This window comes from Elephas maximus, chromosome 7, assembly GCF_024166365.1.
Source record: "Elephas maximus indicus isolate mEleMax1 chromosome 7, mEleMax1 primary haplotype, whole genome shotgun sequence".
NCBI classification, from domain to species: Eukaryota; Metazoa; Chordata; class Mammalia; order Proboscidea; family Elephantidae; genus Elephas; species Elephas maximus.
Genome location: NC_064825.1, coordinates 77,500,736 through 77,522,913, shown reverse-complemented (window position 1 = coordinate 77,522,913; position 22,178 = coordinate 77,500,736). Strand labels below are relative to the sequence as shown.

General features: G+C 37.0%; 1 protein-coding gene across 2 annotated transcripts in view; it reads right to left on the bottom strand.

Annotated features, from left to right (window-relative positions):
• Positions 1-22,178, bottom strand: part of ANO5 (anoctamin 5) — a 98,138-nt gene that overhangs the window by 4,403 nt on the left and 71,557 nt on the right. For both annotated transcript variants that reach the window (XM_049890715.1, XM_049890716.1), the window contains exons 14-20: positions 19,271-19,345; positions 17,496-17,718; positions 15,602-15,771; positions 14,848-14,945; positions 9,096-9,226; positions 5,983-6,188; positions 892-1,070 (exon numbers count right to left, since the gene is read on the bottom strand). In XM_049890715.1, coding sequence (XP_049746672.1) covers positions 892-1,070; positions 5,983-6,188; positions 9,096-9,226; positions 14,848-14,945; positions 15,602-15,771; positions 17,496-17,718; positions 19,271-19,345 — 1,082 coding nt within the window. The remainder of the gene's footprint in view (positions 1-891; positions 1,071-5,982; positions 6,189-9,095; positions 9,227-14,847; positions 14,946-15,601; positions 15,772-17,495; positions 17,719-19,270; positions 19,346-22,178) is intronic.

Below are 22,178 nucleotides of genomic sequence, written 5' to 3'. Positions count from 1 at the left end.
AAGGAGCAGTTGGTGGATTCAAACTGCCAACCTTTTGATATACAATAGTATATCATCATACACCTAGGAAGAGTATCAAGGAATCTGACACCAGTGCCCATGCTCTTAAACACTATGGAATGGTTTCTCTGTAGTCAAATATGGAATACGATAATCTTTAAAAAAATTTTTTTCTCACTGTGTTGCAACATTTTGCTGTTTCTTTGTTGGAATTCCAGATGAAGCATTTGGTTTAAGGAGCCTTGATGCGTGGAAACAGTAGATTCACAAATTTAATTTTACCCTTCCTCCAGGGAAAATACCCTTTAAGTAGGATGACTGGTGAACCGATCATATTATTGTATTGTTATTTCTCTCATCCTATCTCTTTGTTGAGGACATACAGCTAGATTTAAGTAAGTTAAATATACATATAATATGACCATCCTATAAACCCTGGTGGTGTAGTAATTAAGAGCTATGGCTGCTACTCAAAAGGTCAGCAGTTGGAATCCACCAGGCACTCCTTGGTGACCCTATGGGACAGTTTTACTCTGTCCTATAGGGTTGTTATAAGTCAGAATCGGCTCGACGACAATATATGCTCTCTATATACTAAATGTTGAGACCAAAGAATATTTGTTAGTAGAGAAATTTTTTCAATTAATTTAGAAAATTAGAAAAAATTCAAAATTGACATTATATTTACTCATAAAGTGTTCTTACTTTGGGGCATTCTACCTTTCATTCAGAGTCATACAATGTGTGAATTCCAGGATTGATGCACTATATTTACTTGGAATTTTTATTGCTCCAAGTAAATCCTTTACATTATGGGAAAAATTAAGAGATTAGGGAAGTAAGGAACACATTTAAAGGGCAAAATTAAAACCTCAACAAACAAAAGGAAACCTGCAAGTGAGGATGCCTCGTTTCTCCGCGGGTGCAGTGCGGTTTGTAAAATCAGCTATCAGGAATACTGACAGGCTGTTATTGATATATCCTTTCAAAGGATCCGTGGCATTTGTTGAGTAGGCATAGAAGTAAACTAAACGGGGAATGATGTCCGATGTAAATGCTACAATGAAGGCCTGAAGGACAAAATGAACAATGGAGAACATGAGCTGCTGATTCAATTTAAACATATCATAGTTGCATATCTTTCAGTTTCATGAGCCACATGGATATTTCAAAATTATTAAAATCCTTTTATAAGCAACTTTCATATACAAGTTTTTGGCCTCAGGAATGATAGCTCACTTACACAGTGTGTGATTACTGGTCCAATATCCCATAGCTGGACAGCGGCTGAGTTGAGAACCGAACCTAGTTGTATCTGCCTCTAAGAACCATGTTTCAATTGCCTTGCTATTTCTTATTCTGTCAAAACAGAGTCCTACTATCCTTAAACAAATTCATTTGCTTGGACAAAGTCTGTAAGCTAGGAGTGTGTGTGTGTGTGTATGTGCATAGGAGATTGGGGGGAAGGACTATAGAGACAGAAAACCATGTGCCAGTAAATATCTTCAGTAGTGCCATTAATTTCAGTATTTGATTCCATAGGAATGAAATTTTCTCATCATTTTCCAAGTTTTGAAATAGTATAAACAACATATTTATTTTAGGTTAGGTAAGTCACTCTAAAGCCATAAAAAATCGTAGGACTCTAGATTTTTGGTGGTAGACTGTTAAATATCTTTAATATTACATCCATGGCCACTCTGCTTAGGTTTTCTATCACTTATTGAAAACATTTTTGGCAAATTTTATTTTCTAAAGAGTGATAATTTCAAGTAGATTTTAAAATTTATTGAAATAAATAGGTAGAATATAATTTTTTTAAATTTAATCTATACCCTGTAATTCTTTTTTCTTCTTGCTCAACATTGCCAGCATTTTGCCTAAATGCATAAATTATTTGTCTTTTCAAATACTCAACTCATGGTGTACTAACAATTTTATTGTTTTTGTCTTCTTGATTATTTCTGCATACATCTTTGTTAATTCTTCCTTAGTTTCTTCAGTTATATGCTGAGCTCATGATTTCCAGTCTTCTTTTTTAATAATAAAGTTTTTATAACTACAAGTATTCCTGTAAATGTGGTTTTAGCTGATTCTTAAAGGTTGGTTTTCTTTTTAACTCATCTTACGCTATAATTAATATATATATGAATATAATGAATCTAGAAAAATTGGATGTTGTCAAAAATGAAATGAAATGCACAAAGATCAATATCCTGGGCATTAGTGAACTGAAATGGACTGGTATTGGCTGTTTTGAATCAGACAATCCTATGGTCTATTCTGACAGGAATGAGAAATTGAAGAGGAATGGCGTTGCATTCATCATCAAAAAGGACATTTCAACATCTATCCTGAAGTACAAAGCTGTCAGTGATAGGATAATATCCATACACCTACAAGGAAGACCAGTTAATATGACTACTATTCAAATTTATGCAACAACCACTAAGGCCAAAGATGAGGAAATTGAAGATTTTTACCAACTTCTGCAGTCTGAAATTGATCAAATATGCAGTCAGGATGCATTTATAATTACTGAGGATTGGAATGCAAAAGTTGGAAACAAAGAGGAAATATTAGTAGTTGGAAAGTATGGCCTTGGTGATAAGAAACTATACTGGAAAGCACATGATAGGATTTTGCAAGACCAATGATTTATTCATTGCAAACACCTGTTTTCAACAACAAAAAGGCAACTATATATGTGGACTTCACCAGATGGAAAACACAGGAATCAAATCACATACATCAGTGACAAGAGAGGATGGAGAAGCTCAGTATCATCAATCAGAAGAAGGAAGAACAGGTCATCAATTGCTCATATGCAAGTTTAAGTAGAAGCTGAAGAAAATTAAAACAAGTCCATGAGAACCAAAATATGACCTTGAGTATATCCCAACTGAATTTGGAGAACACCTCAAGAATAGACTTGACACACTGAACACTAATGAATGAAGACCAGACAAGTTATGGAATGACATCAGGACATCATACATGAAGAAAGCAAAAGGTCATAAAAAAGACATGAAAGAAAGAAAAAACAAAATGGATATCAGAATAGACTCTGAAACTTGTTCTTGAACATAGGGTAGCTAAAGCAAATGGAAGAAACGATGAAGTAAAAGAGCTGAATGGAAGATTTTAAACAATGGCGTGAGAAGACAAAGTAAAGTGTTACAATAAAATGTGCAAAGACTGGGAATGAGAACACCAAAAGGAAAGAACACACTCAGCATTGCTCAAGCAAAGGATTTTATGGGCAAAATATTGAATGACCCAGGAAGCATCAAAGAAAATGGAAGGAATACACAGAGTCACTGTACCAAAAAAAAATCGGTCGACATTCAACCATTTCAGGAGGTAGCGTACAATCAAGAACCGGTGGTACTGAAGGAAGAAGTTCAAGCTGCACCGAAGGCAATGGCATAAAACAAGGCTCCAGGAATTGATGGAATAATAATTAAGATGTTTCAACAAACGGATGCAACGTTAGAGGTAGTGACTCATCTATGCCAAGAAACTTGGAAGACAGCTATCTGGCCAGCCAACTGGAAGAGATCCACATCTGTGCCTATTCCAAAGAAAGGTGATCCAACTGAATGCCAAAATTATCCAACGATGCCATTAATATCACATGCAAGTAAAATTTTCCTGAGGATAATTCAAAAATCGTTGCAGTAGTACATCAACAGGGAACTGCTTGAAATTCAAGCTGGATTCAGAAGAGGACGTGGAACAGGGGCTATCAGTACTGATGTGAGATGGATCTTGGCTGAAGGCAGAGAATACCAGAAAGATGTTTACCTGTGTTTTATTGACTATGCAAAGGCATTTGACTGTGTGAATCATAACAATTTATGGATAACATTGCAAAAAATGGGAATTTCAGAAAACTTAGTTGTGCTCATGTGGAACCTGTACATAGGCCAAGAGGCAGTCTTTCAAATAGAACAAGGGGATCCTGTGTGGTTTAAAATCAAGAAAGGTGTGCATCAGGGTTTTATTCTTTCACCATACGTATTTAATCTGTATGCTGAGCAAATAATCCAAAAAGCTGGATTATATGAAGTAAAATGTGGCATCAGGATTGGTAGAGAGCTCATTAATAACCTGGAATATGCAGATGACACAACGTCCCTTGCTGAAAGTGAAGACCATTTGAAGTACTTCTGATGAAGATCAAAGACTATAGCCTTCAGTATGGATTACACATCAACATAAAGAAAACTAAAATCCTCACAACTGGACCAATAAGCAACAGGATGATAAATGGAGAAAAGACTGAAGTTGTCAAGGATTTCATTTTACTTGGATCCACAGTCAGTGCCCATAGAAGTAGCATTGGGCAAATCTGCTGCAAAAGATCTCTTTAAAGAGTTCAAAAGCAAAGATGTCACTTTGAGGAGTAAGGTGAGGCTGACCCAAGCCATGGTATTTTCAATTGCCTCATATGCACAAGAAAGCTGGACAATCAATAAGGAAGAATGAAGAAAAACTGATGCCTTTGAATTACTGGCGGTGGTAAAGAAGAACGAATATATTATGGGCTTCCAGAAGAACGAATAAGTCTGTCTTGGAAGAAATACAGCCAGAATACTCCTTGGAAGAGAGGATGACGAGACTTCATCCTCAGGTGCTTAGGACGTGTTACCAGGAGGGATCAGTCCCTGGAGAAGAACATCATGCTTGGTAAGGTAGAGGGTCAGCAAAAGAGAGGAAGACCTTCTAGGAGCTGGATTGACACAGTGGCTGCAACGATGGGCTCAAATATAGCAATGGTTGTGAGGCTGGCACAGGACTGGGCAGTGTTTCGTTGTTGTACATAGGATTACTGTGAGTCAGAAGTGACTTGACGGCATGTAACAACAACACCACCCTGTAATTAAGGAGTCCTGGTGGCGTAATGGTTAAACATTCAGCTGCTAAGCAAAAGGTCAGCACTTCGAATCCTCCTGCTGTTCCTTGGAAACCCTGGGGGGCAGTCCTACTCTGTCCTACAGAGTTGTTACAAGTTGGGATTGACTCAATGGCAACAGGCTTGGTTTTGACATGTGGCACAGTGGTGAAGAGCTCGGTGGCAATGGGAAGTTCAGCACATCAAACCCACCAGCAGCTCCGCAGGAGGAAAGACCTGGCCTTCTGCTCCTGTAAAGATGACAGCTTAGGAAACCCTATGAGGCAGTTCCACTCTATCCTATAGGGTCACTATGAGTTGGGATTGACTCGATGGCACAACAACATGCTATAATTTCAACTTTGTCTCCTCTTTATACAGAGCTTACATAGAAGAGTGACTTTAAGTGATTAGATTTTTGTTTTAATTCCATTATTATCAATTTCTATTTTTAAAACATTCGTTTAGGCGAATGTGTACTATAAAATTTCTACTTTGAAAATTTATTTAGCTTATCATTTTTAAATAAATGCTCCATAAACATAACATGTAAATATTGTATAGTCTCTGCTTGCAATACATACATATATCTATATACAATAAACCCGTAAACCTGTTACCATCAGGTTGATTCCAACTCATGGCAACCCTATAGGACTGAGTAGAACTGCCCCATAGGGTTTCCAAGGAGCAGCTGGTGGATTCAAACTGCGAGCATTTTGGTTAGCAGCCGTAGCTCTTAACTACTGAGCTACCTGGGTTCCAGTTATAGACAATAAATACACATTATTCAAATCCTTTATGTCAGCACTTATTTTCTGTTTACTTTGTCACACACTATGGAACGTGTGTTATGATATTTTAATGAGGATGGTTTTACAAATTTTCCTTGTATTTCTAGGGTTTGTGTGTCATAGATTTCTCTGAGTTGTTTAGTGACTAAAAGTTCAGGAATGTTTTATATTTATGGACTGTCACTGTGATGAAATCAATGTTATAAAGATGAGTTGAGCATCACTCACATCTCTCCATCCCCCAGGAAACAAAACGCAGTACAGTCACCTCACTGAAATAGGTCTACTTACATTAGTTGCGACGGAAAGGACAGCCATTCCATAAAGAATGTCTTGCCAAACTCCTATGCTATGAGCTTTGGAAGCTACAGGTCTCCTGTACTGAGTAGTAAGTTTCCAGGCATCAACTCGAATCTCTATAATATTGTTCAGAAGAGCAAGAAGAGGAGCCAGAGGAAAAGAAGCCACAAATAATGTAACAAATCCAAATTGGATAACTGTAGAGAAGAAAAAAGGGCAAAAACTTATTACTGTGGGGGTGGGGGGGAGGGAAGCAGGAACAGTCTGCCACTTCCTTCAGTTTGGAGGGATCTTCGGCAGCGGAAACACTCCAGGCCTCTTGCCATCTGCCCAACTCCTCCTCCCCACAGGAAGTAGAGTGACATATTAGTTTGCAGGAATTGAAAGAAAGAAGTGGGCATGCATAGCTCACCTTTTCCATTGCTTTTCGTTTTGAGATCTGCTTGTATGAAGAAAGGATCTGTTTTTCTTTGCTTTTCATTAGGGCCCAAGTTTAGGTCTATGGTGGTCTAGTCTTTACATTTATATATTAACACATCTGTGGAGTAATCAGGTTCTTCTATCTTGCTAAACTATGTGATTTTTGGGACAGGGATGATGACTTATTCTTTTATACATTTCCAGTACTCTGCATGTGCTGAGCACTTAAAGGTGCTAAACTATGAGCATTATTAATTTGAAGCAGCCAAGAGATGAAAAGACAGTGCAAAATGAGATATCTGAGTATAATAAATGGATCAAGAATAAGAAAATGAATTGTCTAAAGAAAATCAGAAACAACTTACATATGAGCAAAACAAATATACATTCTCTAGAATGAGGTATTTTTTAAGGTCCTGATCCTCTAACTATCTTGACATCTTTCTAAATAAGTGTTACTTTCTTCATTAACAATAGGAATGTTATGTGTCTGTGTGAGCAGGCTTCTTTCCACATTCTTCTTTTGTTTACAGCAATGCTTGGGGTAAAAGAACTAGCAGTTTCAACTTCCCTAAGGGTAAAAAAAAAAAAAGGCTGACGGAAAAACAATAAGACACTTAAAAATGGCTTTTGACTAAAGGGGGCGGGAAACCTACCCAATCTTCCACTAGTTCTATTTTTAGATGAATCTTGAATGGCTCTGGATTTCATCCTTTCTCATAAGACTGGGTCAGTCCTGTTATCCACTAAACCAAGTGAACAAACATGTACAGAATGCCTCCTCTACTTCCTTCTCTACTAAACTAAGAGATAAGAAATGAAGAGGAATCACTGCATAGAATGCATCCCTGAGCAGTGGAAATGGTTAACATGCTCAGCTGCTAAACAGAAGGTTGGAGGTTCAAGTTCATTTAGAGGTGCCGCGGAAGAAAGGCCTGGCAATCTATTTCTGAAAAGTCAGCCATTGAAAATCCTACCTATGGAGCACTGTTCTACTTTAACACACTTGGGGTTGCTGTGAGTAAGAATCGACTTAATAATAACTGGTAGTTTTTTGTTTTGTTTTGTTTTGGTATTTTTTATGGATTGAATTGTGTTCCTCCAAAATATCTGTCAACTTGGCTAGTCCATGATTCCCAGTATTGTGTGATTGTTCACCATTTTGTCATCCAATGTGATTTTCCTATGTGTTGTAAATCCTACCTCTTATGATGTTAATTAGCAGGATTGGAGGCAGTTATATTAATGAGGCAGGACTCAATCCACAAGACTAGGTTGTGTTTTAAGTTGATCTCTTTTGAGATATAAAAGACAGAAGCAAGCAGAGAGACATGGGGACCTCAAACCACCAAGAAAATAGCGCCAGGAGCAGAGTGCGTACTTTGGACCTGGGATCCCTGCGCTGAGAAGCTCCTCAACCAGGGAAGATTGCTGACAAGGCCCTTCCCCCAGATCTGACAGAGAGAGAGAGCCCTCCCCTGAAGCTGGCACCCTGAATTCCGATTTCTAATCTCCTAGACTGTGAGAGAATAAGCTTCTCTTTGTTAAAGCCACCCACTTGTGGTATTTCTGTTATAGCAGCACTAGATAACTAAGACAGAATTGAATAAAAACAGCATCAGCTTTGCACCAAACCGCTCTAGGTTGAAGTCACAGATTTCTGCTCAAAATCCATGTAGTCCATGGCAGATTAATTAACCTATTCAAGCCTAAGTTTCCTCAAATATAAAAAAAAAAAAAAAATTTTTTTTTTTTTTTTTTTAGTAATTCCTACTTGGCAGAATTGTTCCCGGATTAGTTCCCAGGTTGTTCCCATAAAGCATCCAAAATAAACTCTTAGTTGTACAGCAATAAATGGTAGTGAAACTCATTATGAAACCTTGATTTCATCTTTCAATTTAGTAATAATCCGATGCATTTATGTACAAATTCATTGAAAACTTAACATAATTAATTATAATTTACAACCTTATCTCCCCCAAAATTAAGGACTACCTAAGTTTATATAGTAGAACATCTTTCTGTCCTAAATTTACCGATTTTAATCCAGGTAGTATAGATAAGTATTATACTGGGGAATCATGAAAAATGCCAGGTTCATCTCATTCATTCCACCATTATTTTATGGGCCTTGAAAATAAATTGCCTTCCTTAATTCCATCAGATGAACAGAAAAGGTTTAGAGGAAAGACTCTGCGTAGATTATACAAGAAGTCTGAAGCATTATTGCTCTGGTATTTCCACCTCAAGATCTCTCCTATGTTCAGTCCCTGGACTATTTCATGTATTTCTTGAGTTCAGTTTAGGTTTCCCTTACAGGCTTTTAGCCTTCTTTTCATACTGAAAGTAAATGACATATACTAAATGTATGTCAGACCCTGAAAATGCTTTTCAATGTATTCTCCCTCTCAGCTAATCACAGGGGCAGACAAAAGGATATATAGCCATTGAAGTTCATTTGAGGCAGGAGTTAAAAAGTGAACCTTACTTGCTTTAGTTCAACGATATTAACATTTCAGGAAATAGTGAACCAATTTCCATATTGGTACACCTATCTCTTCAGCCATCATCCAATGATTTATTGAATGCCTACTATATGCAAAGCACAAAAACATATTAAGTGCTGAAAAGCACTTATTTTGCTCAGTCCAACTCTGCGTTTCAGGGCAGTGGATGGAAATTACCTGTTTCTAAGTACTCATAGAATAGACCAAGGTTTCCAAAAGATTCCAGGTCATGATCCTGCTCCCAGCGACTGTACAACTTCTCAGAGTTGGTCCGAGTTTTTCGGCGTCTCCACCAATTCAATGCAAGGCTGTTGGAAGTGAAAGAAGTAAATACATGAAATAGAGTTAAAGAGAAAGAGGTCAGAGAATTGGAATTATATATCTAGAAACTGGAGTCAGAGAGGTTAAGTGTAAATTAAGATCACAGACTAAGTAGAAATATGAGTAAAGCTAACATCCAAGTCAAAATCTAGCGTTCTCTTCACAACACTTGCTGTGTCATGAGTTCTTTATTCAGAAAATTAATAAGACAATACCAACTCTCTCCAAAGAAATATATTTACTCAGAGTTCTAAGTGAAGAACATGCAGAAGAGGGGGATCAGCCCTAGAAGCGCTTTTTTTCCAATTGAATTTATTAGACTTTAGGCTTTGATGATACTTAGAAGAGGTATTATACTTGGGTTATTCAAGAAAATGGGACATTGGTTATAACAGAAAATGTACGAGAAGGACAATATAGAAGCTTATCTAAGATGTGAAAATAGATGCAATGATCTCAAGCAAAATAAGAACTAATTAAATTTCATACTACATAACAAGATAATACGTGATGATAAAGTTTGATTGATTTGAGGAATGCAAGGGTTCTTTAATATTAATCAATCAGTGTAATGGACCACATTAACAGATTTAAGGATAAAAAGATAAAATCATCTCAGTTGATACAGAAAAAAAGCATTTGATGGATTTCAAACATCTATTCAAAATCTACTTATTACAAAAACCTAAGAATAGAAGTAAATTAACTCAATCTGATCAAAAGAATCTACCAAAAACCTGGAATAAACATTATTCTTAATAAGGAAAAGTTAGAAGCATTCCCATTAAAATTAAAAACAAAATAAGAGTGTACATGATCACATTTAATATTCTACTGGAGATCTTAACAGCACAATAAGATGAAAGAATCAAACAAATAAAGAAATAACTAAAGCCAAAATAATTGGAAATGATAATAAAATTATCATTATTCACAATTATATGATTACCTAAATAGAAAATGCAAATGAATTTAGACAAAAGCTATTAGAAATAATAATAGAAATGTATCAAGGTGACTGCCTATAAGATCAATTATTTTTCATTCTTATATACTCAGAGCAGCCCTGGTGGCACAGTGGTTAAGCGCTCAGACTGCTAACGACAAGACTGGCAGTTTGAATCCACCAGCCACTCCTTGGAAACCCTACGGGGCAGTTCTGCTCTGTTCTGTAGGGTTGCTATGAGTCGGAATCAACTCCACAGCAAGAGAGTTTATATACCAACAATAGCTAGTTAGAAAGCACAGTTTTTAAAATGATAGCATCTAAAAGGGCAAATAAAAAGTACCTAGAAATGGATTTGACAGAAGATTTGTAAGACATATATGCAGAAATTTAAAACTTTCCTTTATTTAATGCCAATAACCAAACCAAACCAAACTGTTGCCATATAAAGTCCTAAGTAAAATGTTCATGCATAAGAAGACTTGGTATAATAAAACATGTTGATTATTTTTTAATTGATTTATAGATTCAATTTCAATCAAAATACTTTTTTCCATGTAAAATCTGATAAAATATTTCTAAAATTTGTACAAAAAGACAAAAGCCAAAGGACAGTCTAAATATTTCTACAGAAGAATAAGATGGAAAAACTTGCCCTAACATATATCAAGACATATTACAAAAAGCCAGTAAGCCAGTGCCGTCGAGTCGATTCCAACTCATAGCGACCCTACATACCACAAAGCTATATCAAATAAGAGAGTGTAGTATGGGTGTGGAGTCAATCATATGGTCTACTATGCCAGGAATGACAATTTGAAGAGGAATGGCAGTGTAGTCACCATCAAAAAGAACATTTCAGGATATATCCTGAAGTACAACATTGTCAGTGATAGGACAATATCCCTATGCCTACGCGGAAGGCTAGTTAACACAGCTATAATTCAAATTTACGCACCAACCCCTAAGGCCAAAGATGAAGAAACTGAAGTTTTTACCAACTTCTGCAGCCTAAAATTGATCGAACGTATAGTCAGGATGCACTGATAATTACTGGTGATTGGAATGCAAAAGTTGGAAACCAGCAAGGATTGGTAGTTGGAAAATATGACCTTGGTGATACCAATGATGGTGGAGACTGCGTGATAGAATTTTGCAAAGTCAATAACTTTTTCATTGCAAAAACCTTTTTCAATGACATAAATGGTGACTATACACATAGACTTCACCAGATAGAATACACAGGAATCAAACTGACTACGTATGTGGAAAGAGATGATGGAAAAGCTCAATATCATCAGTAAGAACAAGTCCAGGGGCCGGCTGCAGAAGAGACCATCAGTTGTTCATATGCAATTTCAAGTTGAAGCTGAAGAAAATTAGAGCAAGTCCAAGAGAGCCAAAGTATGACCTTGCGTATATCCCACCTGAATTTAGAGACCATCTCAAGGATAGATTTGATGCATGAACACTAATGACCGAAGACCAGACAAATTGTGGAATGACATCAAGGACATCATACATGAAGAAAGAAAGAGGTCATTAAAAAGAAATGAAAGACCAAAATGGATGTTGGAAGAGACTCTGAAACTTGTTCTTGAACACCAAGTAGCTAAAGCAAATGGAAGAAATGATGAAGTAAAAGAGCTGAAAAGAAGATTTCAAAGGGCGACTTGAGAAGACAAAGTATTATATGACCTGTGCAAAGACCTGGGAATAGAAAAATAAAAGAGAAGAACACACTCAGCATTTCTCAAGTTGAAAGAACTGAAGAAAAAAATCAAGCCTTGAGTTGCAATACTGAAAGAGTCTATGGGGAAAATATGAAACAACGCAGGGAGCATCAAAAAAAAGGTGGAAGGAATACACAGAGTTACTATACCAAAAAAAAAACTGGTCGACATTTAATCATTTCAGGATGTAGCATATGATCAGGAACTGATGGTACTGAAGGAAGAGGTCCAAGCTTAACTGAAAACATCAGTGAAAAACAAAGCTCCACGAATTGATGGAATATCATTTGAGATGTTTCAACGACCAGATGCAGCACTGGAAGTGCTCATTCTTCTCACTCAAATAAACTGTTAACGCTAATTGACTTGATTAAATTTTTCTTTTTGGCAGTTTTGACAACTATTACCCCCATTTACCAGTTTCTCTAAAGTTGGTTCTTACTCATGGTGACCCCATGTGACTGAGAGTAGAACTGGGCTCTATAGGGTTTTCAATGGCTCATTTTTCGGAAGTAGATTGTCAGTATTTTCTTCTGAGGTGCCTCCGGGTGGACTGAACTTCTACACTTTTGGTTAGCAGCTGAGTGAGTTAACCACTACACCACCCAGGGAATTAGTCAATTACCCTTTAAAGAGTCCTGCCCAACACTTAGTCCTGCAATATCAGCATCAGCAGTCTGTGCACACAGTGAGGAGTGAGTCTCTGTATTAGCCTGTCTCTCTTGCTTCTGAGGTAGTGGTTTGCTCTATGACCTCAGTTCTCCGATGGATCTAAAAAAAGTTGCTGATTTTTAGATTTTCAACCTTTCCTTTTGAGGAAGAGAGAGGATTACTTCCAAGCTCTTTACATACTAGACTGGACACTGAAAGTTCATCCCACAAATTGTGAGACAAAACTCATGAAGGGACCACCATAAGGTTGAGCCTCTAGGGTTTTTATCTCTCCAGCTAGACTACAATTCAGTCTCCAGCAATTAATCAGTAACACTTTTAAGTGTTTCTATGAGTTGTTGGCTCCAGGGGTGAGCTTTTGCTCCTAGTAAGATGTGATTCTATGTATTTGCCTGTCTCTCCAGTTTTCAGGGTTGTTCACCCTGTGACCTCAATTATCTGATGCATCTAAAAAGAGCTGTTGATTTTCAATTTGTTTAGCTTTTTTCTTGGTGTGAGGATGGCAGTGATAACTTCCAAGCTCTTTTCATGCCAGATTTTAAAATTGTCTATCTTTGCTATTCTGTAGTTTAACCATAAAGTACCTGGATGTGAATTTACTTTCCTTTATCTTGCATCTTATTCTGAGTTTATTTTTGTTTCTGGAACTCATGTTTTCCTTCATGTTTGGAAACTTTTTAGCAATCACCTATTTAAATTTTCTTTCCTCCACCATTTACTCAATTCTCTTTTTCTAGAACTATTGGGTTAATGGAAAGCCTCTCAATCTACCCTCCTGTCACTAATTTTTTTTTTTTTAATCTCTTTATCTCTCTATTGCACTATAGAATGTGAGGGTTTCTCAGTACTATTTTCCAATTCACTAATTCATTCTTCAACTGTCCAGTCAAGGGCTCATCCCATCTATTGTATTTTCAAGTTAACATAATGTTTTTCATTTATAAGACTTCTAATTGATTCTTTTCCGTATCAGCTTGTTCTTATTTTTCTGCTTGTTTTCATTTAATTATTTATTGGTCATTTTTAAAGAAAGTATCACCTCCACTATTTGTCCTTAATATTCTCAACATAATTGTTTTACAGGCTTTGCCAGAATCTTCTATAAAATGAACTTCTGCTGGAGTAAGTTAACTTTCTGATAATTGATCTTGGTAGCAGCTTCATTAGCATTGAGTCTCATCAGTTTTTTCTTTTTTAAAATTTTGCTTTGCAGCCAGGCTCACATTGACTTTTTTAATTTGCTTGTTTCCCTTCTACTTGACTTTGTCTCTCTATGCATAACTCTCCTCCATCTTGTGTTTGGTTTAGGAATTACCTCCATTTTGCTCTTTTGTTTTTCACTTTAGAACTAAGACTTAAAGTAACAGTTTAGAGTTATTTCCTTGAAGTAATATTGGGGATGTGGTAGATTCAATCACGAAGCTAGAAGAAGGCTTGGCTCAGTTACTGTTTCTTAAGATTAAGTCCATGTTCTTCCTTTGTTAGCACACGAAATAGAATCTCAGGCAGCACTATGGAACTGTGTGTGTTATGGGTGGGAAGGGGAAGGAAGGTGTTCAATCTTATGAATGAGTGAGAATCAACCCAGTCCCTGGCTTTAAGTACAGTTACCTAGCCAATCCCCATCTCAGTGAAGCACCTTCAGTCAACTTTATCCTATGGGTGCCAAACTCTGATACTGTCATTTCCTAACTAGAATCCCGGTAAGATCATAAGCTTATGACTTTATGATTCTATTTCTTTCTATCCATGAAGATGGTCATCTTATATTTGAGACCAACTGCCATTTTAATTTTCTTTTTGTATTATGTATTCATTATTGCCAGGCTCTTCGAGCAGACAGCAATTCCTTCACATATTGAGCTGAAGGTTCTCAAGCATTTCACAGACAACCAATTTTTATTCCTAGACGCTTCTATGACCCAGGAATACTTTTACAAAGAGGATTCAAGTTTTAGTGATCCTGAGAAACAATACGTAACATGTAGAATACTCTATAGGGGTTATTTCAATTTCCTAGTGAAATCTTCAGAGGAGAGGAGAATAATGATCTTTCCCTAAACTTGATTCAAACAATAGAGACACGCGTTTCAAAGCCTATATTACCTTAATGTATTCATAACTGATGATTAAAAGAAGAGGGTTTGTTGGCTTAAACATTTGCTATAAAGGCACCATGATAATCAAAGAAGCCCATCTTCTTCCAGAGAAAATCTATCATGGTTATTTAAACAAAAAACTCATAAGTCATACATACGGATAAATGGCTTCTTTAACGTTTCCAAATATCTGTTTCCCAAACATTATGATGGTCAACTGAGTCGTCAATTCTATTAGGCAGCCTGCAGGATCACACTAGTCAGCAACAAGAGGGGGGTAAAAAAAAGAAGTGAATGATGAAAGATGAACTTTAGCAACAACTAAAAGAAATCCAGGTTAGAATCTTGGTTGGAAAGGATACGAAAAAAGCATTTAGCCCAATAGTTTCAAACATGACCTTGGACCAGGATCAGGCTCACTGTATTAGATTCAGCTGGGGAATGTGTTAAAAACATAGATTTCTGGATCCCATTCTTAGAATAAACTGAATTTGTATATCTGCATTAGATTTGAGAGTTGGCATTTTCTCCATGTGATTTGGATACACAGCCAGGTTTGGAAACCATTGATCTAGTCCAACTTTACACCCCATGGTAAAGCCCTTTCTGGTATATCCCCAAGAAGTAATCATTCATCCTTTGTGGGAATTCTACAGAAATGAGGGACACATCGCATTTCATAGCTCATTTTTACTACCAAACAATAGGCACAACATAACTTCTTGCTAAAAAGGCACTGGAAAGTCTATCAAATGATAAGACTGTAACACCTATACCCTCTGTAGACAGTGTCAATGTCTTAGCCTTCTTTTGTATCTGTTAATATCTGGCATAGGACTGGGCACACAGAAGGTACTTATTAAACACTGAATTACTGAAGCCACAAATCCCAGCTATCAAGAGAATTCTTACCTCTTCACTTCTCCAAATGTTAAACATGTACGTGTATTTTCCAGGATAACCCACAATCTTCCCTTTAAAGAAAGCCACGTAGAAGATGGAAGAGTAATAATTTACAAACTGAAATAGGAACATTTTCAAGGTAAGGCTGCTCTCATACTCCTGGTAAGTTCGAGGAATTTCTGGTAAGTAAACAAACACCAAGTTTTAATGTACCTTCTGGTCTCTCCATGAATTTTCTACTCCCTGGGGCAACTGGGTATCTTCTCATTATTATCCGGAGAATCTGCTGGAACGCTCCCCACGCTGGCTACAGCTAACCCAACATTAAGTAACTATGGACTTGTGCCAGACTATCTGTTAGACACTTTGCATTAAGTTAACCATTGCCAAAACCTAAGAAGCAAATACTATTATATTTAGAGGAATAAAATACTTGCCTGACTTCACACAATCAGAATGTGGAATTCAAATCCATATTGGACTAAAGAGGCTATGCTCAACTCAATACACTATGTGGTGTCCCATAAACATGTCAGATTTTTCTCTTTTCTGTTTTCAGTTGGGGTTAAACAAAATACGCTCAGGTCAAGGGCAGAAGATGATTTCCAAACTGAGTTGTGTTTTCCTCTTGTTAATTAAATGGCTATATCAATTTAGAAAACAGTGTGACAGCAAATAGTGGCAGAAATTGTATACATTTTCCCTTTCCTTTGCTTAAAATACATGATTATGATCTATTGTTTAAAGAATTTCAAAGGTAAGAAAATACAGATTCTCTTTACAAAACAATGGAGCATCATGAGGCATAAAAGAATATGGGACCGTGTTTTTGTGAGCTGATAATCTCCCAATAGTATGATCTGATCCAGCCAAATCTAGGATATTTACAAAAATAGTAAATAATATTACCCCAAAGACACAGAGGAAACCCTGGTGGTGTAGTGTGCTCTGTGCTCCTCTCTCTGACTGAATCTATTACCTCCACCAAGGGAGGATGAAGACAAAAAAACCATTAAACCCATTGCTGTTGAGCCAATTCCGACTCATAGTGACCCTACAGGACAAAAAAGAACTGTCCCACAGGGTTTCCAAGGAGCGGCTGGTGGATTTGAACTGCAGACCTTTTGGTTAGCAGCCGAGTTCTTAACACTGTGCCAGCAAGGCTCCAGTTCCACCAAAGGAGGATTAAGACAAGAATACTGAAAAAGTTCTACAAAGTCCTAATTCTTTTTATTTTTTCTTGCTTCCATTATAATGAGCCAAATATAACTGTTAGTGGATTCTGAAGTACCAAGATATGGGTCTACCTACAGACCAAAACTACCTTAAAATGTGCCCTTTGAAAATAAATTCCAGAGGAGATGACCTGAAATGGACATAGGACACTGACAGAAGCCCCTTTTTAGAATCACACTGGTGATTTGGCCAGTGGAGTAGTACCCCAAGAGTGTTGTAACAACTTACCACAAACCTGATGACTCAGAATAACACAAATGTATTTTCTCACAGTTTTGAGGGCTAATAAGTCTGAAATCCAGTGTTAGCAGCCTCCTCTGAAGCCTCTAGTGGAAAATATGTTCCATGCCTCTCCCCTAGTTTCTGGTGGTTGCCAGCCAGCAATCCTTGGCTTGTGGATGCATCACTCCAATTTTTGACTCTGTCATTACATGGTCTTCTTCCCTGGGTGTGTGTGCCTCTGTATCCAAATCTTCCTCTTCTTTCAATTATAAAGACACCTATCATTGGATATAGAGCCTACTCTAATCCAGTATGACTGCATCTTAACTTGATTAAATATGCAAAGACCCTATTTCCGAATAAAGCAATAGTCAAAAGCACTTGGGATTCATACTTGAACATGTCTTTTGGGGGGACACAATTCAACCCACTGTAGCCAGCTTACCCATTTTTGTGATCCAGGCAGATATTTTTTCATAAAAGAAATTCAAGATTAAGATGACAATAAAATTCAAGCATGATCCTGTGAGTGAGGTGGTCAGCTGGGGAGTAAGGATACTTCTGACAGGCTCTAAGGTTGCTTCAGATTCCATTACGGTAGCAAATGTAGCATAGACTGACAGGCGGTACACAATCACAGCTACCATACAGGCGATGACAAGAGACATCTGAGGAAGGGAAATGATTGTTCACTCTGGTCCCTGTACCTTTGTGATGCATACATACCTGAAACATCATATACTACTTTCTTCATCTCCTTGTATTAAACTTAGCAAAGCAAACCATAGATGACAGGAAATATTGACTCGATGTACAAGGGTTAGAGATGAGGCATATAGTAGCAAGTGATTAAGCTTAAAATAGGAAAAAATTATTCATTTCCCATGCTCTAGGCCTATCTTTAACCAGGAGTTGGCAAACTATGGCCTGAGGCTAAATTCTGCCCATGGTCTGTTTTTGTATGACCAGAGAGTTAAGAATACATTTTTAAAGGGTTGTAAACAAAAATAAAGAAGTGTATGTGCCAGAAATGATAAGAGGTCCTAAGCCTAAAATTTATCTGGCCCTCTACAGAAAATGTTTGTCAAGCCCAGCTCTGGATTATAGCTAAACAAGTACTATGAAGATTACTTATTTCCCAAGAATAATGAATTTAAAAGTTCAGTTTCATTTACTCTCAAAATAATACTTTGAATGGTTTTATACGACTGGGAGTTTAGATATTTGTATAGATTTTCTATAAATTATATACACTTCCCATTTTGCAAAAGCAGAAAGATCTAGGGATGGCTTTATATCAATAATTGGAGAAGTTTATTCTAAAGTTGAGAAACTTACTCTAGTTGAGCAAGAACTAGAAATGCAAAATAGAGTAATTGTTCTGGGGCCGCAACCTAGACTGTTTTCCAAGGAGTGTCCCAAACTGATTATTGCCCCCTTTTATTCTATCATCTTTCCTCAGTGATTGTTATACCATCTAAAAAAACAAATGTCTCAGACAACAAATAGAAAAAGCAAGAGCTTCAGCAAGAAATATTAAAGATAAAAAAAAAATATGGAAGAATATGGATTGGTGAGGTTAAGCTGTAGCTTATAACTTCTAATAATTTATACTTTCATCTGCTAACTATTTCTAGGTAACACTGCCTCTTTTCCTAAAATTATGGGCCAACTGTTAGAGGACACCAGTTTGGAAAGGGAAAGGTAAGAATAGAGTGTAGTGATGGAGGAATCTATTTGTTAAAGACATGGAGAAAACAACTCCCTAACAACGGGATATCCTAACTAAGTTCTTCAAGTTTATCTGAGCAAAAGAATGAACTTTAATAGTATGGGTTGATTCATTTTGTGCAGATGTTTTGAATAGAGATAAAGATAAATTAATGGTTTAAAAAATAACAACAACAACAAAAACTAATCAGAGTCTGCAATCCATGTAGGTTTGTTATTCTGTTCTAGTTTGAGGTTATGATCTAATTACATGAACAGTGGGGAGAAAAAAAGACTGGTTCTAAGATAAAAGCATCTATCTCTCTCCCTAGGTCTTTCCCAAGGTTCAATTAGGGCAAATTCATATAAATTAGTTTAAATAAGAAGTGTAAGCAGGGAAAAACAGGGGTGGGGGAATCAAGAGCAAACACTGACAAAAGTAAATATTGAAATTAACCAAATATGATGGTATGTTAAAGAGATGATCAAGGTTTTTAAAGAAATGCTCACCCATAATGCCACTGTGGCTCCTGAGAGCAAGTACCATGGAATACGGCTACATAGAGGCATGTGAGGTTCCATCTCCTGTAATTTTGAAATTCAAAATCCACCATCAGCGTTGGACTCCAAGTAGTAGTCAAAATCATACTAAAAAATACCCCAAACCCACTGCCGTTGAGTCGATTCTGACTCATAGTGACCCCACAGGGTTTTCAAGGCTGTAATCTTCATGGAAGCAACTGCCACATCTTTCTTCCGAAGTCAAAAGCACAGGGCCCAATTAAAGCAGGACCTTCCAAGAGGACCCGCTATAACTTGTGGTAAGCTACATTCTAGCAATAGTTCCTTCTCTTTAAGAAGCCTTTAGGCCTCCTGGATAAGACGCATTACAGATGACATAAGGCATAATGGATACACTCATATTTCCTAAGGGCTGAATTGAAATGGTATTTATGGCCTGGTAGACACAAAAGAAAGTCAAAACCTGAGGGCTGCTGTTTAAATGAACATGCTTTAATGATGGTACAATTTTATTCTAATGAATTGCTTCATAATTGCTCTTCATGACATTAAATAGGATGCCTTCTTTAGATTTTTATAGGATATATTCTGTTCTTCCACAGTCTAGAAGCCCAGCCTTTCCCTCCTCTAGGCTTTTCAGTCATTAATAGAAGATAATAATTAAATCAGCTGACATTTTGAACTACATCAAGAAGCAATTAGTTCTCAACCAAAAGAAGACTGACATACAGTGAAAACTAAATCATGTATTTCTAATACGTAAGATTTCACATTTTAAGGATTTCCAGGGTGGAGTGAATGCAAACAGAACTCAGCAGGCAGAGTAGGCTGTCCAAGAGCTCTATAGGAGCCCAGAGTATGTGTGTGTGTGTTTGCATGCATGTATGTGTACGTGAGTATGCACCCAATATATCTGTGCTTCACACATGTATACATGTATTTCTGTGTGCATATGTGTGTATCTACATGTATGTGTGTATGTCTGTTCCTAATGCAGACTCAAACATAAGAGTTCTGTTTGTGCTTAACCACCGAAAAAGCACTGTAAGTCAAAAAACTTCCTGTCGATTTCAAAGCCGTTAAAGCAAAGTAGATGATTCACAGTGAACTGTAATACATATTACTTTCTAACTGGTTTCAAGTGTAAGAATTTAATACACCTGTTTTTCTGTTAATCATTTGGTGAAGACAATAGGCCTGTTCTTATTTTTTATCTCAAGAAATATGAATAGATACATACGTCATTGTCATGTCACTGTCTCTTTTAATATATTTTCATAATTTCAAACTGCCACCTAAGTTGTTGATGTATTTTCTCGCATTGTTTTTCTCCTTTATTCATTTATTGAATTACTATTTATAGTGTTTCAATGCAATTTAATATTTAGTGAATGTCTAAACTGCAAAGAATTTTGAGTGTTGTACTGCAAGATGAGTGTCCTGAACAGAGTAGGGGAGTCTACTGAAGAGACTGTGTTTGAAACATATTCTATTCCATTTTATAGCATTAGGTAATGCAGCGATTATAGATTATGGAGAGGCAAGGGCTGTAACAATATGTAGCCAAGCTTCTGGTCTTTGGAAGGCAAAGTATTTCCAGTTTTCACAGGAAAAGAATGAGGTACCAAGAAATCAAATGACTCAGTCAAGAACACACAGCTGGTCTGGGGACCATGGTTTCAGGGGACATCTAGGTTAACTGGCATAACAAAGGGTATTAAGAAAATGTTCTGCATCCCACTTTGGAGAGTGGCATCTGGGATCTTAAAAGCTATGGAGTGGCCATCTAAGATGCATCAATTGGTCCCAACCCGCCTGGAGCAAAGGAGAATGAAGAACACCAAAGACACAAGGAAAATATTAGCCCAAGAGCCAAAAAGGTCCACATAAACCGGAGACTCTATCAGCCAGAGACTAAAAAAGTAGATGGTGCCCAGCTACCGCCAATGAGTGCCCTGACAGGGAACACAACAGAGAGTCCTTGAAGGAGCAGGAGAAAAGTGAGGTGCAGAATTCAAATGCTAGTAAAAAGACGAGACTTAATGGTCTGACCGAGACTGCAGGGACCCTGGAAGACATGGTCTCTGGACTCTCTGTTAACCGAGAACTAAAACCATTCCTGAAACCAACTCTTCAGACAAAGATTAGACTGAACTATAAGACATAAAATGATACCTGTGAGGAGTGTGCTTCTTAGTCCAAGTAGATACATGACACTACATGGGCAGCTCCTGTCTGGAGGTGAGATGAGAAGGCAGAAAGGGACAGGAGCTGATTGAATGGACATGGGAAATCCAGGGTGGAAAGGAGGAGCGTGCTGACATATTATAGGGATAACAACTAGGGTCACATAACAATGTGTGTATAAATTTTTGAAAGAGGTATTAGCTTGAGCTGTAAGCTTTCACTTAAAGCACAATTAAAAGAAAGAAAGAAAAAAAAAAAGAACACACAGCTAATTTGCCAGGTAATGATCCTAGCATCTAGGTTTCACCCTGTTATATGTTTTTTTGTGATGCTCTCAAATCACTTATGTATTTAAGTCAGTATCGTGTATGCTTCTATAATTATCTTTATACCGTAATGATGCTTTTTATAGTATTTTAAATACCTATGTATAAGTTACTTATAGTGTGGAGTTAGAAATAAAGAATTTCTAAACTCAGAAATAGAAACATGCATACTTCTATGATGCTCTCTAATGATTAACTGTACATTAGAGACTAAATTATCAGAAAGTTGTTTCAACCTTGGAAATAGATAACTGAACGGTGAGAAGTATGTAGTAAACAACCTCCCTAAGATAGCCATGTGCCTGCATGCTATGATAAAGAAATGTAACATCAATCAAATGCTGTAACTGGCCTTCAGACATAAATGTCATACGACAACCCCA